This window comes from Eutrigla gurnardus (genome assembly GCF_963514095.1).
Source record: "Eutrigla gurnardus genome assembly, chromosome: 6".
NCBI lineage: Eukaryota > Metazoa > Chordata > Actinopteri > Perciformes > Triglidae > Eutrigla > Eutrigla gurnardus.
The window spans coordinates 27,476,066-27,494,107 of record NC_139920.1 but is presented as its reverse complement, the minus strand read 5'-3'; the positions used below and the strand labels follow the sequence as shown (position 1 = coordinate 27,494,107).

At 44.7% G+C, this 18,042-nt stretch overlaps 1 protein-coding gene across 1 annotated transcript in view; it reads right to left on the bottom strand.

Annotated features, from left to right (window-relative positions):
* The window catches only part of agbl4 (AGBL carboxypeptidase 4), a gene marked incomplete at its 5' end in the record, with an annotated part of 248,090 nt that overhangs the window by 69,970 nt on the left and 160,078 nt on the right, over window positions 1-18,042 (bottom strand). Inside the window, one exon of the mRNA XM_084011088.1 lies at window positions 11,266-11,305. Within this exon, the coding sequence (XP_083867214.1) occupies window positions 11,266-11,305 (40 nt within the window). The remainder of the gene's footprint in view (window positions 1-11,265; window positions 11,306-18,042) is intronic.

The window sequence follows — 18,042 nt, the reverse complement described above, 5'->3', positions numbered from 1 at the left end:
ACACACACACACACACACACACACACACACACACACACACACACACGTTATATAAGACTAAATGTAATTAGAGAGGGGCTTCCTTTAGTTAAGTATAAAATGATCTCCATATCCGAGATGCTATAGAATTATAACACTTTAATTATCAGTTAAATGCGCTGCATCCAGTGTTATGTATTGCCTTTTCCCAATTATCAGAATTAAAGGCACATCTGCTATTATTAATCAATAACATCCAGTCAGCTCTTTTTCCACAAAATCCACCCTGAGTTGTTAGAAACTGTTGGCTAATGAGGCGAACACGTCGTCACTGATTGAAGTTGAAGGAATAAGATCATATTTCAGCTATGGTTTGTTTATGGCGGTAGTTGATCTGGTAAAGAGTAGAAGTCAGGACAGAAGCCAGACATCATGTCCTGCCTATTAGCTCCACACTGCCAGGCTCATCTATCTTTATTGGTCATCCATTAGCCCGTATTAAAGGGAGACACAGGATAATAGCAGTAATGATGCTGATGATGGAATTAGACTGCGGCTACACACGTCACCGTCGCAGCGTTGCGCCCGGAATCATAAAGAGTTCCCACTGACAGACGAACAGATGGACGGACGGATGCATGAACGCCTTCTTTACAGATCAATGTATGTGTGTGAATGTGTGTGAAGGCAAAATATAGTGAGAGAAAGAGGGCAAGAGGAGATGTTGCAATTTAGGTGCTTGGAGGTGTGTGCATTAATTTAACGGCACGTAGACGGTCAATCTAAAGGCAGCAGCTGTGCCAGTCTGCAGGACGGACAGATGCTGATACAGGTGTGTGTGTGTGTGTGTGTGTGTGTGTGTGTGTGTGTGTGATGAGGGTTGGCAGCGGCGAGCGCCAGCCTGAGCAGCAGCATACATAAAACAGAACCAGCAAAAAAAATGACGACGCCAGACATTAGACAGCCGGGGACAGAGGGATCATTAAGGCAACTTTCTGGAAAGATGCTCTAAGATCAGGAAGGAACGGAGCAAAAGTGAAGACACGGCCGTCTGGTTCCGAGATGACGGATTCGGAGGAGCGTGAACGTCTTTTTATTGGGCACGGCGCCACCACGATCAATCACAATTGTTTACAGTCCGGGCTAAAAGCGTTTTCCCTATTTTGTTTGCAGGCACGTCACCAGTCTATCTCTTATTATGCCTCTTAATTAGCTCCGCATGAATTACTAATCAACCATGAAGAAGGCATTCACCAATTTAAAAAGTGATAGCCCATGAAATGAACAGCACAGTCTCATACAAGCACATCACTTACTAATGCTGCGGGGCCTCAAAAACAGACCTTTGACTGAGACACACACACACACACACACACACACACACACACACACACATGGAGGTAAACCGTATTGTGAATAAATCCTTCATTAAGTATTTAGAGTGGTAACAGCACTGGCCCCGCCATCACGCTGTGTATACTCAGTGATCCACCCAGGAGACATTGATCTTCTTCATAAGGAACATAATGACCACCAGAGAAATACTAATCATATTTCAGCATCAGTCAATTCAGTTCATTAGGGTCGCTCTACCTCCAACTGGGGCCCTGTATTGATCTCGCCCCTGTCACCAGACTCCTATTCTCTGCTAACTACATAGGGAACTCACAAAAGTGTAATTTATACAGTGGCGACGGCAAAACAATAAGACTTTAGGGAACAAACGAGCAAATAAATGTATAAAGGAGCAGGAGCGGGGCGTGCCCTGTCCGTCTCCTTTCTGGCATCAAATGTGAAATGTCACACACGACACAAGAAAATCCGAAAAAGTATCAAGGCTGTCCCCGGGTTTCAGAGAGAACATTTTTTTTTTTATGCCTCTAATACCCTTTCCACCGTCTCCTCTCCTCTAATCTCCAGTTATCTGGCAGCCAGGTGAGCTGCCGCACATGGCTGGTGGGCAGGCTTTGGTCTGTGGGAATACAGCTCATCTTAATGGTATCCCCCCCCCCTTTTCCTTCTCTTCCCTTTGCTTCTGTTACCCTTTTCCTCCAGGGTGGCTGTCAGACAGAGACCGAGGCATGCCAGAGAACTTCTCATTGCTGCTGCTGACAGCGGGGAGCCACCGGGATTGGACGAGCGACCGCGGCCGGCCGTCACGCGGCGGGGCAGCCGGGCTCACAGGTGCACAGCGTCTGACAGATAATAGCAGCTAAAACGCCGGCCGACCAGCGGCTCGCCCCTCGCTGGGGGACGGGGGGACCCGTGGCGGTGGGGGCAAAGTGCTTCTACAACTAGCGGCCTTTACTTAACCACCGAGCAGCCAGACACACACACACACAAGTCAAGGACAAGCAAGGTCACAGATCTCAGAAGCCTCCACAGAATCATCGCCGCAGCTTACTGTACTGGTGGAGGAGGCTGAGACTGAGTCGGAGCTTAATACGGAGTGTTGTGGCAGCTGCTGCGTCTGAAAAACCCACATCAAAAGTCAGCGGTTGTCGTATTCTTTTCTTTGGTGCCATTACACGCTGCTCTTTTATTACTCTTGTTTTAATTCCTGTTGAAAGAGCTGCGAGTCTCCAAAGAACAATAAAATCGGTTCGTGCCACAGCGCTTTTTCTCCTCCTCCCCGTTGTACCCTCATTCTATCTCGTGTTTTTAATCATATCCAAATCTGCTTTTCATCTTAGCGAGCAAAATCCAGTCTCCTGTGAGCGAAAATGCGAACACACATTCATCTGTTTAAGCTAAAATAACACCGACCCGGACCTATTTAAATCTGTGGTAAAGCTGTGACTCTCCTCTGCCATCCAGAACCAGGGGAACACAGACTATCTCCCTGCTGAGACACATTTAGTTCTGGGTGCTGCATGGTCTCAGACACATTGGGTGCAATCGAATAGTCTATTTTGCTTAGGAAGGTTCCTAACTGATGAAGTGACCCGGAAGTAAATAAGTGGCCGCCATGATAAGAGCCGTTCGGATTCTCTAAATGCAAAGGAAAGGAGCTCCAATGCTTCCTTTCAGAGATCCTTCAGCATCGGATGCAACGGACCTTCCTATGCGAAAGGAAAGGAGATTACCGACCCACAATTCTTTGTGAGAGCAACATTTAAAGTGCCGCACACCTCGGCCTTTCATGAAAACAAACAATATGTGCATTTACATATTTAACAATTACTTTCATGCAGACCTATAGTAATTGTAATTGGAATAAATGTGTGTGGACAGTGATAGTAATTTAATGATATTTTTAACTTTAATCATGTTACAAACTTGACGAAACCAAAACCATAAATGAAATGTAAATACAGCAACGGTCAAAGGTCAAACAGGAAGGATAAAACCTCCATGGGGAGAAGTGGACGAAGCGCTTTTTGTAGTCCATTGTTGTAGTTTCTCCAGCGGAGACCCACGTCAATCGCCGGTGCCGATCATCAGCTGTCAATCATCAGCGAAAGTGAATTAGTGAAAGTCCAGTCGGATTCTCTGAGCATCTAAATCCTTTCTAGTTCTCCTATCACCTTTCCTTAACCCCGTGACGTTTTCCCCAGAGGTCAAGGAATAGGAGTTAGGACCTTCTTTTTTGACTATTGGACTGCACCCACAGTCCACACCTCTGCGATGGTTAAGGGACGGGCACAGAGGATTTTACACTGTCAGGTACAATCAACACTGCCCCATAAATAAAGTGACTACATCTGCAGAGGTTTGACAATATTGTTGATTGATACCAGTAATTATCTTCCAGGGTTGATGACTATACTCCGTTTTGGACAAATATGTAATGTATCATTTCTTGTTCTCTGATAGAGGTCACTGCAAAGTCACAGAACACACACACACACACACACACACACACACACACACACACACACACACACACACAGCAGAATTCACTGAATCTAAAGGGTTCAAGCGCCTGCCGTTTCCCGCCGTAAGGCCGAGGCGGGCTGTTCTGCAGCCGGTGAGAGCAGGGCAATTAAACGCAGAACTTCCCTACGGAAATCAATAATGCATAACATTTTTATTTATACATACAGTCCTCTACATGCACACCCACCGGGCACACATGCTCCACACGTAGATCTGACAGAAGGACCGCGGCACGGACCGAGCGGAAAGCGGAGAATGACCTTGACCGTGGCGGCGGGCGAGTATCTCCTGGCAAAGTATATATATATATATATATATTATATATATATATATATATATATCTCCTGGCACGTATATATATATATATATATATATATATACCTGCACGGAATAGTTTCACATGAACAATTCAGCAGAGCCACAGGTTATCGTTTTAACAATTCATCGTAGCGGTAAAGCCTTTACTATTAGTAACAGGTATCGCCCAGATGCTGCCATATTTAGCGTCATATAGGCTCCCAAGCAAAGAGAATGGCTGTGAATAACAGTGGTGTGGTGGTTGTTTAGAGAGACTGTGTCCACACACACACACACACACACACACACACACACACACAGTCCAAAAACTCAATCCACCAGCCATAACACAGAGACAGAGTGGCATCAACCTCTATTATCTAGTCCCTATGCTGCTAACACAAAAGGCTCCCTGGAACAAAAATCCAATCAGTCCTCTCTAGGAGGATTTGCTCCACAGCAGTGCTCAGCAACACTGGTGGCTCTACTGGTGACAAAGAAATAATCTCAGAGCCCACAGCCTGTTCACAGCCTGTTTACTGCCTTCGTCACATTGCCCTTTTAGAAATAGGACAGACAGAGTCTGTGCTTTTCTCTCTTGTCATTTACTGTCCTCTGAGTTTAGCACTCTCTATCCCTCTCCCCCTTCTCTGCATGCGAAAACACGAAACACACGGTCGACTGTGTGTACAGTGCGTGAAATTACCGTATTTGCGACACAGGGAATATTTACTCTAAGCATTAGCAATATGGGCTTGATGAGAGAGAGAGAAAAAAAACAAGCTTCAGGCATATAGGCTCAGATTTGAAATAATTGTTTAATGACAAATATTTTCAATTTGGTGCTGCCCCTCGCTCCTCTTTCTTCTAGTTCCCATCTCTCACACTCCTCCATTCTTTGTCTGGTGAATTATCACACTCTTTTCTCCATTCATTAGCATGCTGCTGCTTATTTAGCTACGCTGCTGAGAAGCCTTCAACAAAATCAACTGGAAAATATTCAATATGAAGCGGCCAGCGCTCCCTCCCTCCCTCCCTCCCTCCCTCCCTCCCCACCTCCCATCCTTCATCCCTCCATCCTTCATCTCCTCCTTTGTTTGTTTTATGTGTTTTTTTTTAAACCACATCAAAATGGAAGCAAAGTCCCCCATAATGAAGAGGAGGGAGATAAAATATGCAAATTCACAAAAGAAAGGATATAATTAGGGCAATAATAAGAAGTGTTGTTTTCACAGCTGCTCATTTACACCAAAGCCCTCCTGATAATGCATATATATATTATAAATAATGTTCTTCTGTTTCTTCTCTCCCTCCCTGCATCCCTTCTTCCCTCCCTGCCTCCCTCCCAAGGTGCAAACTCCACTAAAAACAAATCTCTGCAGCTCTCCAGCCTGAAAGCCAGTCAAGCACGCAGTGATGGAGCCACCCAGAGATTTCTATCAGCTCAGCTTTATACCACAGGCCCGGGTAGCAAGCAGGAGGCTGCATGCAGGTTATTTCAGGCCTCTCCACCTCGCTGGGGTCAACTTCCCGAAAGCAGGAGTTGGAATAATCTGTGTGTTTCACGAAGCAAGCATCAGCTGTGGGAGGGGAACTCTCACCGATCCGAACAGAACTCCACAAGTGCCGTTTGCAAGTGGACCAAGAAAAAATACATCATTGGAAACAACAGTACAGCGCCACAACAAAGACATAAACACGTGATGTATCACTATATTGTTTGGATGGCTGCCCGGAGACTTCCATCTGAAGGAATGGAAGCCATTAAGTGGCCGAGAGGAGGGCTGGCGCATCGTGGAAATTAGAGGAAACTCTGTTGACCTCACATTCACACTGCAGACAAATTAGTTGCAAGTAATGCAACTTTGTGGCACGTGTTATGCAAATAGAAAAGCACTGTTGTGCTGCGACTTCCTAGACGGAGCAGCGCTGGTGAGAGACGTAGGAATGTATTTCGCATTCGTTTTAAAAGCAAACAAACTATATTAATTTCAGGATTTTTTGCTTGTTTTAGTCACCGTAATAAAATTGGTAGGCAGACAACAAACTTATTGCTGATGGCTGAGCTTTCTGCAGTAACAGCCAAACTCATTTCCCTATTTCCCTGATGGTGTGTGTTTGTTTTATCAACGGTTGCTTGTCCTGGCAATTTGAGCAACTGTCAGCGTCATCCTGATAAGAAACCTCATTGTCATGTCTACTGTACTGGTGAACGTGTGAGATTTCATCTCGCTGTGTCGTTCATCAGTCGTAGCCTGTTATAAGAACATAAAGTAATACCGTAACTTACAAATCATGGCTGTTTAACGGGATTTATAGGACCTTTTGTAGCTGGTAAACACATTTGCTGCACGGTCAGGGATTTCTCCGGGACACTGCAGATTCAAATTCATTTCATCGCTAACTACTAGGATTGGGGGTATCAGCTACCCTGGTGTGTAAAGTAAATGTGCTCGTAAATGTACTCGTGGGACAAAAAAAAGCAAATTAACTTGCAGCACCTAACGACCACCAAAATGTGGATTTTCAGGTTTCCCCGTTTTGTTGACGATGTAATTTGATGCTATTAAAGACCTGCACAATTCAGCTGTGCTTTTATCGTTTGTGCTTTCAGTGTTTCCTGGAAATATCCCCCACTGGACTCTCCAAACCAAACCGTGTAGCCATTTATCCAAAATATGCATCGGAATGAGGATTTAGCAACGTGAGCTGCTACTTCCTGCTTTGATGTCTGAATTTAAAAAAATTAAGCGTATGCCCTGACCAGTAAAATAATTATGGCTGTGACCACACTTACTCATTTTGTTCACATTGTACAGATACTCATCCCATAGAAATGTACATTTGCATACTTCCACATGAAGAATGAAAGATCCAGACACGGCGTTTGATTGCGGAGCGGCTGGCTGTGAGCAGAACGCGACCCCTGACCTCGCGCGTACAGCGGTTTTGTCTGGAGAGAGCAAAAGCAGGAAACACAAAGCCTATCTGTAGAAAAGAGAGCGCTCTAATAAAGAGCATTTCCACTCTGTTCTGACAGAAACAGCAGGGAAATGGAGATACAAAGGCAGAAGTGATAGAGTGAAAGGGAAGAAAGTGAGAGGAGAGATCTGAGAACCGCCTATTATCTCCACATTGCTTCATTGCGCACACACACACACACACTCACACACACACAACCGTCCTCTCACATCTGCCCAGATCTCATGAATATGATTGACCTTTTTTCCCCCACTGTAATGCTGAGAGCGCATAAAGGGGAAAGGAGAAACTAAACAGAGGCAAGCAGAGTTAATTTAGAACAACACATTATTGGGCGCCGACTGCAGATATGGAAAAGGACAATCTAATCGATAAACCAAAAGAATGACAATGGCCTCTCGAATCAATGTCTGCACCCCATTTTCTCACTGTGAAAAGACAAAGCTTTCCGTGGAGGTGTGTTTTTTTGTTGTCGTTGTTGTTGTTTCGTTTTTTGCGCCGCCTTGCACCTGTGTGTGTGTGTGTGTGTGTGTGTGTGTGTGTGTACCTGCCTGCTGCTGTGGTGGAACAGTTGCCAGGACTAATCATTATTTAGTTGTGGCGGGGCTGGAAAGGTCAGCAGTCTGAAATGTCAGGCTGTGTTCAACAGGAGCCAGATGCAGCCGTGCGCTGCTCAAGTGTCCAATTAAAGAAGGCCGAGTGAGGTTTGAGTGGGTCTGTGTGTGTGTGCGAGTGTGTGTGTGTGTGTGTGTGAAATGAGAGAGAGAGAGAATAAAGAGATACCCTGCTCTTTTTGTTCTCCACTATGTGTGTGTTTGTATCCGAGCTATACGTAAAGCGTGTATAGACTCAATTACATGTGTGTGTAAGTGTGAGTCATCCTTCGGTGAAGCTAATGAACGCCATTAGAGACGGAGGCCAGCAGAGCAGCAGGGACAGATTCCTCATCGAATCTCTCTCTCTCACACACACACACACACACACACACACACACACACACACATACACACACACACACGCAGCACGTTGCGAAGCCACTCGAGCCTATTAGTTTGTTCACACCCTGTGATTCCTCCTGCTGTCGATGCTGTGAAGACGAGACGACGAGAGGTGAATGACGGCGAGAGAAATGAGGGAATAATACCACGGCAAAAAAAAAAAAAAAAAACGGGGGCAGAAAACAAAAGGGCAACGTGATAATAGGAGATCACTAATAAATATGGGTAGATAACGAGAGGCGCTAAGTCAAACGAGCAGAAGAGCGAGCGAGGGAGGGAGAGAGAGAGAGAGGGAGGCGCCACGTGAGAGGATGACAAGGAGAAATGGAGCGAAGGAGCGGAAACTCCTTTAATCTGTGGGGAGGCGAGGGTGTCCTGCCTGTGTTTCCCTATCAGAGACATTCATCTGAAAGCCTCACCTGCTCTTCATACAGCCATCATAATAACCTTCAGCGTGTTCAGTGTGTGTGTGTGTGTGAGTGTGTGTGCACGCCTACTGTGAATAGTAATAAGCAGCAGGGCAGAATAAAATATGTCCGCCAAGTTAAGAATATAATAGACTTCCCTTCAAGGCCACGCGTAACAACAGCCTGAATAATGACCTGCAATCATTTACACAGCACACTGTGCTCGACGCTGGTCAGAGGAAGGAACCTTCCACGGAGATATAATTGAAAGCCGTCTATCTCGGGCCCCTCCATAAGTGTAGACTAAAGCCCGCAGGAGGGCCGCTCTACTGGAATGTACTGCCAAAGACGGAGATGCAAAGTGGGGAAAAAAGAAGATTTAAGGTTGCATTAAGATGAATTCCATAGGATGTAGCAGAGTGAAGTTTTGTAGCAAAACTTTATTTATCAGGTTTACCTCATTTAAAGTTCCTGCAGGGAGCTAACACTCTCAATTTCATGACCTACATAAGCGAGAAATTTGCCTTTTTCTATTTATAGTCTAGTTGATGACATGGAGTCCACTCTCCTGCAAAATCAGACAAGAACCTCCTTCAGCTCGGACCCAGGACAGAGATCTGCTCCTCACCATGATGCAGGAGGCCCAGGTCCTGTTGGGGGGGTTTAGGTACGGGAGAACAAGAACCAGCAACGTCGTCGTTGCATACCAATAAAAAAGAGAGAGGGCAACATTACATTAAACTTGCTGAGTACAGCAGCTCTGCAAAGCATTCCAATCCTTCTACTTTTTCCCCCTTTCTTGTTGCATAAGATTTCATTTAAGTGTGATTGTTTTTTTGTTTTTTTGCTAAGCGTTTAGAAACTATAATGAGGCCCCTACAGAGACCTCGGAGGCAGCAGGAGCTTAAATGGAAGAAAAAGACTTCCTGAGACTGTTCACTTGATGCAGCCAAACAAAAGAAGAGCGACTACAGTGATGGAAAAGACAAAGTATCATTCTAAAAACTCAGTGGTCTATTTATCGCCTTGAATTTATTCAGAAAAACACCGTTTCCCTTCGGTTTGGTGTCAGAAGAGAACAGCATCGATGGCCGAGCGTGTGTTGGATTATTCACCCAAACAGGTATCGAGTGTTTCTATGAGGACGGCGAGACACGAGTCCGTTCTGAGTTAATCATGTTTGGCAGTCCATCTGGAGCTGATCAACCTCGAAGCATGAGGAAGGATACCCTCTGCTCTAATGAGACACCAGAACAAGTAAAGCACCTGCAAATGCCTCAAACAGGAAACATGATGGGAGCAGCATGATGTTACCTGTAAGACCTTTGAATTTGGGACGGATCAATCAGGAACACACCGGATACGTTAACACTTTCAGGTCAGAATGGTTAATATTCTTTAAATATAATAATCCTAACTTCTTATTTGAGTATAATGAGTTGCTGTAAAGTCTTTCACCCCCTAGTTCTTCCTCCCTCTCTGTCCAGGGCGAGTGTTGCCTCTGCACGGGGCCCGAGGAACAGCTGCAACGTAAACCTGCTAAATTAACCCGGTCTCCACGAGCCCCACATAAGCATTATTCTAATCAAAGCATATTAGATCATCCAGATACTTTAGGCATATGGGACTCTGTATCCTCCTCGCCGTCCCCATCTGTTTCTCTCCCCCCCCCCCCCCCCCCCACGTTTTTTTGTTTTTTTTTCTCAAAATTGCTCTTCGCTTTCCATCTCAGCAGATCCCTCGCCCTCGCAGCTGAGGACACGTTTCCACGTCAAACCCAGGACGCCTTTGAAGTGCACGTTGTATTATATAAAGTATAAAATAAAGTATATATATTCAACTGAAAAGTCTCATGTAAAAGTATGAAACTATCAAAAGTATATTTGATTCTGTACAACATGAGTGGTTCATGCAAGAGGGATCACATTATGTATATGACAACATTTTGGAAGTGCGCTTAAAAATGCAGCTGTTTTTTTTATTAGGTATTTTGCAACTGGCCGTCTCTAAATTATAGGGCATGTTTATGACATTGTTTCAGAAACACTTGACTTCTAAACGTGTGTTCGTGTGCGTTTAAGCGAGTGTGATTTCAGACGTGTATGCCGGAGGGTTTCGAGGATATGAAAGTGTTTCATTACATTTGGGTGAAAGCATCTTGTGAACACAGAGCAAGTAAAACTGTGAACGGTTAAGTCCACATTACAGCTCATTCAAACAACACACACACACACACACACACACACACACACACACACACACACACACACACACACACACACACACACACACAGCAATCAGGTGGCGCAAAACGGCTCATTATAAAAGGAGCATAATGAGAAAGTGAATCAAACTAATAATCAGATCAAAACAAACACATGAACGAGTTTGAATGAAGTCACAACCAGTGACGTTAGAACAAATGTAATCTGTCCGAGAACAACTAACTTCATTGGTTAAGAGATTAGTCAACAGGTCAGATCCCACAGTAATTTGCCGACTATCATAACTACTATTAATAAAACCATCACACACACACACACACACACACACGACCAATGACCAGCAGCCATCTAATCAGCAGCGCTTCCACGTCAGGGTTTCCCACCGTGTGCCGATCTGACTCCACATGAAGAAGATGGGATGTAAAGCGATGCTGAGCTTGCTGTGTGGTGGAGGTGTAGAAGTGGAGAGGAGGACTGTGGAAGATCTCAGGGACTTACCGGAGTTGGTGATGGTTAACAGGTCCAGACGTCGTTGTTGCTGGAAGAAAAAAGAGAAGAAACCAATGTCATGAAATATGAACTGAATCAGTTATTGGGTAATTATTCTGCATTCTTGTAGAAAGTCTAATAAGAACATTTTGCATATACCATATGGGTTTAGTTTGCTCAGTAGTACCTTGATGCGAGCCTGATGGTGCAATAGTTTAATTCATGTTTGGATATTATTTCTAACGAAATCAATTCATTTTTTAGACATGTGGTAATTTTAACTAAATAGTTTGAGATACTTCTTCCAAATAACTTCTCAACAAAACGATAGTTCAACATTCAGTATATAGAATTTATTTTCAAAGTGGTTTCACCACGCGTGCACCATGGAAGTGTGACCTCGTGGGCTTTGATGGAGCATGTTTGAAAGAGTGTCCACTTTTACACTTGATGTCTCCGGCAGCTGATAAGGAGTCTAGAGGAGGTGCTAGCTGGCTACTCCTCACTTTAACCTGCTGTCTCCCTACATAGTCTCACACACACACACACACACACACACACACACACACACACACACACACACACACACACACACACACACACACACACACACACACACACACACACACACACACACACACACTTGACTGTTGAGCACTGCAGTAATCAACACCTCAACCATCCTCATCTACCAGTCCCTCAGGAAAGATGATCTTCACATGCTAGGAAAGGATGAAGGGATGTGTGTGTGTGTGTGTGTGTGTGTGTGTGTGTGTGTGTCTGTGTGTGTGTGTGTGTAAGCGGGAGAGAGAAAGAGAGAGAGAGAGAGAGAGAGAGAGAGAGAGAGAGAGAGAGAGAGAGAGAGAGAGAGAGAGAGAGAATACCTAGGCCAAAGCTTTTAGGTCCAGACCTCATTAATATTCAGGCATCATGTGAACCGGTTGCTGAGAGGGAAGTGTCAAAGAGAGGAAGTATTACTTCTCTCCTCACATACAGGGTTTCCTGGAGTGGGACCCTCTGATTGGCTACGAAACACTTACTGTATTTAATATGGAGCAGATGCTCTTCCTCACTACTTACTTCCTAGAGTGACTTCTAATACACAACATGAGAGGAGAGGGGTGGACACAACGATGGAATAACTTCAAATACCAGCTCACCAACACTGTAGTAAGAGTACATAATGTAATGTTAGGAGTAGTAGTGCTTTATTCTGTCATTAAGAAATAATGGTGTGGTATCTGTGCTCTGCTGAATTTAGATATTCTTTGTATTACTTTTAATTGTGCTGTCCCTGCAATTTAAACAATAACTTAAAATACATTTAAATTAATAGACAGATTTAAAAAACAAACCCAACTCAAGGTAGCCAAGGCCAAAACCTTTCCTGAAATTTAGTCAGCTCAGAAAACACTGGATCCTAGGGTTGAATAAATTCACTACAACTGTGGAATGACCCTTTAAAGTTATATAATAGAGAACATAATGATAATAAGAAAAGGAATTTATGGACACGTTCTTGCAAGCACAACTATTTGTATGTTTATTTCTTTGAATCTACACACAATATTGTTTTAAAGATGTATTTCAACTGAGTAGAACACAGATTTTAAAGTGAGTATATTAAAAATAAGAGCGAATGAAACAGAAGGACTGATTTTTGAAATCCTTGCCGGACTCAAGGGTGGAGTCAGAGGCTTTTTGGAGAGCTGAGACTTCAGTGAAGTGCCAAACAGGCTGAATGATGCTTAGAAGGAAACATGGAGCTTCCTGAGGACGACGATGCTCATGTTAGAATTTAGGAGTCAGATTAGGTTTATTTGCTCAGAGTAAAGTATGTATACCAGCACAGTTCAGGCTGTAGGTTACCTGTTTAAAGATATGGCTCTAGACCAGAGTGTGAGGTGAGGTGGTGCTGGGACGGGTGACCTTGTTAGCAGTAGAGGTCACTGTGACAACATGAGCAACAAGAGAGCAAGCCGAGTCCACCATAGGAGGAGAACGCCTCCATTAGAACCACTACCGTAGCTACACATGTTAGTTTATAGTCAAAGCTCTACATTCCTCATTGCACAGATTTTTTATCTCTTTTTTTATATATATTTTTATTGAGTCTACGTTTTGCACGTCTGTTCTCTTGTGAAGGAAACTGCATGTATAAATCACTGGTCCGTCTAAACTTCCTGGAAATGGAAACGGTTGAATAATTTGTGACTGGGGTTGTGCAGCACCCTCTACTGGTGGTCCAGTTCTCTGCAAGGGACCTCAGAGCAGACCTTTGAAAAAGGTATTTCTCATTTCAGATTAAGGTATGAGGGTGGATGACTGTAGATGGACGGCATCACACACACACAACACACCAAGGAACAAACACACACACACCGACAGACACACAAACACACCACCGTGTGGATGAAAAGTGTGAGCGCCGTTCAGCCTGTCAGTACTTATAAACAGATAATGAATCTCTGGGAGAGAATTACAACACACTGCCGCGGCTCTTCCTGCTTCTTTTGTTAGTCCTTAACGTGGATAAGATGCTTAGTGTTCCTTAAGAGGGAGCGAGAGACACTCACTCACACACATAGAGAGAGAGAGGGGGGGGTCTGACACTGAGAGAATTACATTAGCAAAAGCATTTCAGGGCAGAAAATAGGATTGAATTAATCTTTATCAAATACAGCCACGAGCCGAGGGATCACATCCTGTTTGAAGCAGCCGGTCGGCTTCAGAGTGTCTGGACACGACCAAACACACACCATCACGACCAAACACACATCACGACCAAACACACACCATCACGACCCTCACACACACCATCACGACCCTCACACACACCATCACCACCCTCACACACACCATCACGACCAAATACACACCATCACGACCAAATACACACCATCACGACCCTCACACACACCATCACAACCCTCACACACACCATCACGACCAGACACACACACCATCACCACCAAACACACATCACGACCAAACACACACCATCACGACCCTCACACACACCATCACGACCCTCACACACACCATCACGACCAGACACACACACCATCACGACCCTCACACACACCATCACCACCAAACACACATCACGACCAAACACACACCATCACGACCAAACACACACCATCACGACCCTCACACACACCATCACGACCCTCACACACACCATCACCACCAAACACACATCACGACCCTCACACACACCATCACCACCAAACACACACACCATCACCACCAAACACACACCATCACAACCCTCACACACACCATCACGACCCTCACACACACCATCACGACCCTCACACACACCATCACGACCCTCACACACACCATCACGACCCTCACACACCATCACAACCCTCGCACACACCATCACGACCCTCACACACACCATCACGACCCTCACACACACCATCACCACCCTCACACACACCATCACGACCCTCACACACACCATCACGACCCTCACACACACCATCACCACCAAACACACACCATCACGACCCTCACACCACGACCCTCACACACACCATCACAACCCTCACACACACCATCACGACCCTCACACACACCATCACCACCAAACACACATCACGACCCTCACACACACCATCACCACCAAACACACATCACGACCAAACACACACCATCACGACCCTCACACCACGACCCTCACACACACCATCACAACCCTCACACACACCATCACGACCCTCACACACACCATCACGACCCTCACACACACCATCACGACCCTCACACACACCATCACGACCCTCACATACTCCATCACCACCAAACACACACCATCACGACCAAATACACACCATCACGACCAAATACACACTGTGGCAGATTATACACCCACAACAAAGTTTTATTAATCACAAAACAACTGATCTACCAGGTTGGTTTGGGGATATAAAATGATCATCAGTGTGTTTTGGTATTTAAATGCAGTAAAATGTGTACTTTTTTCAAGGCTGATAGCTGAACAGATACTAATTGGACCGACCTGATGCAGTGGGCCACATTTGTATAGAACTCCGAGGAGGTTAAACCATTATTTGCAAATAAAAAACCCTGGCTCAGGTACACAGATATTTACCACAGGTGAGTCTGGATGGAGCTGCCAGTTGAAGTGTTATTAGGTCAGAAAACAAGGAAGCAGCTGGGAGCCAGAGGTGGCGGCCACTCCAGCTGTCACGGTCGTCCAGCTCGCCAGCGTGGACTCTGGGGCTCCGTGGCCGGCAGCGCAGTAAACAATCGCCTCCTACAGATGGAAGCACCGCAGTCCTGAATCGTCTTAAAATAGCTCCAGTGTTAGAGGAGAAGATAATTACGTTTTATGTATCCAGGCTTGATATCTGAGCGGCGAGCCAGCGCTTCTATTCCTGGGTGTTTTCGGGAGCCAGAGCCCGATAAAGTTTCCGTCATAAGTGGCCTCAAACCGATGTGAAATTGATGTTCTGACGAAAAGACAAAGTGCTCAGATTATATAAATGTCTTTATCAGATTAGCTTGTTATTCATTTCTATTAGTTTTGAATATTACTTTAAAAAAAAAATCTTATTTAATGAATAGTCTTCTAATAAGACTGACGACCCCCCACCCCACACACACACACACACACACACACACACACACACACACACACACGCTCCTTAAATAAATCTATAATGTTCTAATCAGTATAAATATGGTCATTAACAGAACCAATCAGCAGAGCACATAGAAAACTGTGCCACCATCCTAATCTGGGTGGGGAGAGAAGAAGACAGGGGGGGGGGGGTCAATGGAGTGACAGCAATGGAAAAGCCATTAATGCACTAAACCCCTACTTTATGACTAAATTAAATATTCATGCACAATCTACCCAAAACCCATTTGCCAACATTTTTCCTCCAGAATTTACTTTTCATATTTGCTGATTGTTATCACAGAGGAAAGAGAGAGTGTGGAAGTAGAAGGAGAGGAGGAGGAGGAGGAGGAGGAGGCAGGGGAGCTGTGGGGGAGGGAGGAGTAACTAAAGTCCCAGCAATCATTTTCTAGCTCGTTTCAAATTAATTTAAAGCCAATATGGCTAAATTATACAGCCGCCGTCCGACTACTTGCACAGGTTTCAGGGTCATTTTTAAAGAAATAATTGTATTAGCCAGGAAATATCATGTCGGAAGGTTTATATATGGTAGTAGTAAACTAGGATTAGTAGGAATAAATACCAACTAACTAATAGTAATGTTTTTTTTTAATAAATCAAATTAATCATGACCACCATACACTATAAATCCAACAGTGAAAACCATGTTATGGTCACACAGTGACAACAACGTTAGCATCCAACAAACCCACTGTTTTCACTCCTTCAGGCTTCGTTTTACTCTCCACCAACTCTGTCTCATAGCTGCTAAATGCTAACCCTGCCCGTCTGTGCTGGCTGCTGAGCAGGTAGTGTACAGTGTGCTTTCAGAGCTCACTGCCTGCTGTGGCAGCAAACGGCGCCGCAAGAGTGGAACCAAACAGTAAAAGTCGAAAACCGGAACCAACCCAACGACCCAGGAGACTCTGAAACCCTCTGTAGAACGACAGCGGGGAGGTAATCCTCCACTACAAGCGCCCCCCCTTTCACATACAGGTTTGCATGTGTTCACCATTAAAATAATGACTACGGCTGCTTTAAGGCATGAACATGGCTTCATATGAGTATGTCGGGTTACTGGCCTTTTGTCTCAATTAAACGTTGGCATTACAGCTCGCGAAGCGCATTAATTATTGCTGTGATCCTACTTTTACCCTCCTGCTCTCTTGATGAGGTCACGTACAGGAAACAAGCATCCGCATCCAGTCCTACTGCTGTCTCCTGAGAGCCATAAACACACACACACACACACACAACCCCACCCCCTATTATATATCCAGGGTCGGGGGTCGATGCTTGATGGGGTGGTGACTGAGAGAATCGTTGTCAACAACCTGACTCATCTTCCATCTTGCCTCATCTGGACTGTCTACCTCATCTGGCACCTAATCTGAGTCACTACTCTCACTTCTGTGTATGAACACACACACACACACACACACACACACACACACACACACAGATGTGCAGCACTGTCTGCGTGTCAAGCGGCATCTTAGTCATGGTGCCTTGGTAACAAAGAGGGGAGGTGAGGTAAGAATGAGCTAATGGGATGAGCTTTTGGGGGTGTGGCCGTCTGGCCCGCTAACATCCCATAATGTCAGAGGAATACAGGTGTTCAGGATCTAAAAATAAAAAATATGCAACACTGTCCTGTAGAAGACACAGAAACATGAGGTCATCTGCCTATGATTGTTATGGTTACACTGCAACACATTATAAAACGGTGTATATGCTACATATGTATATAAAGTGTCATTTTTTCATTCATTTATTTAAATAAAGTGTATTTATGTTCTTGACTCTTTGTAATTATAGTGCACACTGAACACTGAGGTAAATTCATTGTATGTGAACATGTGTTTGGTAATAAACTCCTTTCTGATTCTGTAGAAACAAAAAATCAGCTTTAGTTTGTTTCTGTAGAAAAATGGCTACACGGCAAAGAAATGTGTCTCCAGTTGCATGACAGTATGAGGAACCGTGTGTTGTGGCAGTGAGAGGAGGATGGGAGCAGAGGGCTTTGTTGCGTGACCGAGGGGGGGGGGGCTTGGTTAAAAATACAACAAACCAAATAAAAGATTTATTCCTTGCGAGGCGGAGAGAAGTGGAGAGGGAAAGGACAGCGA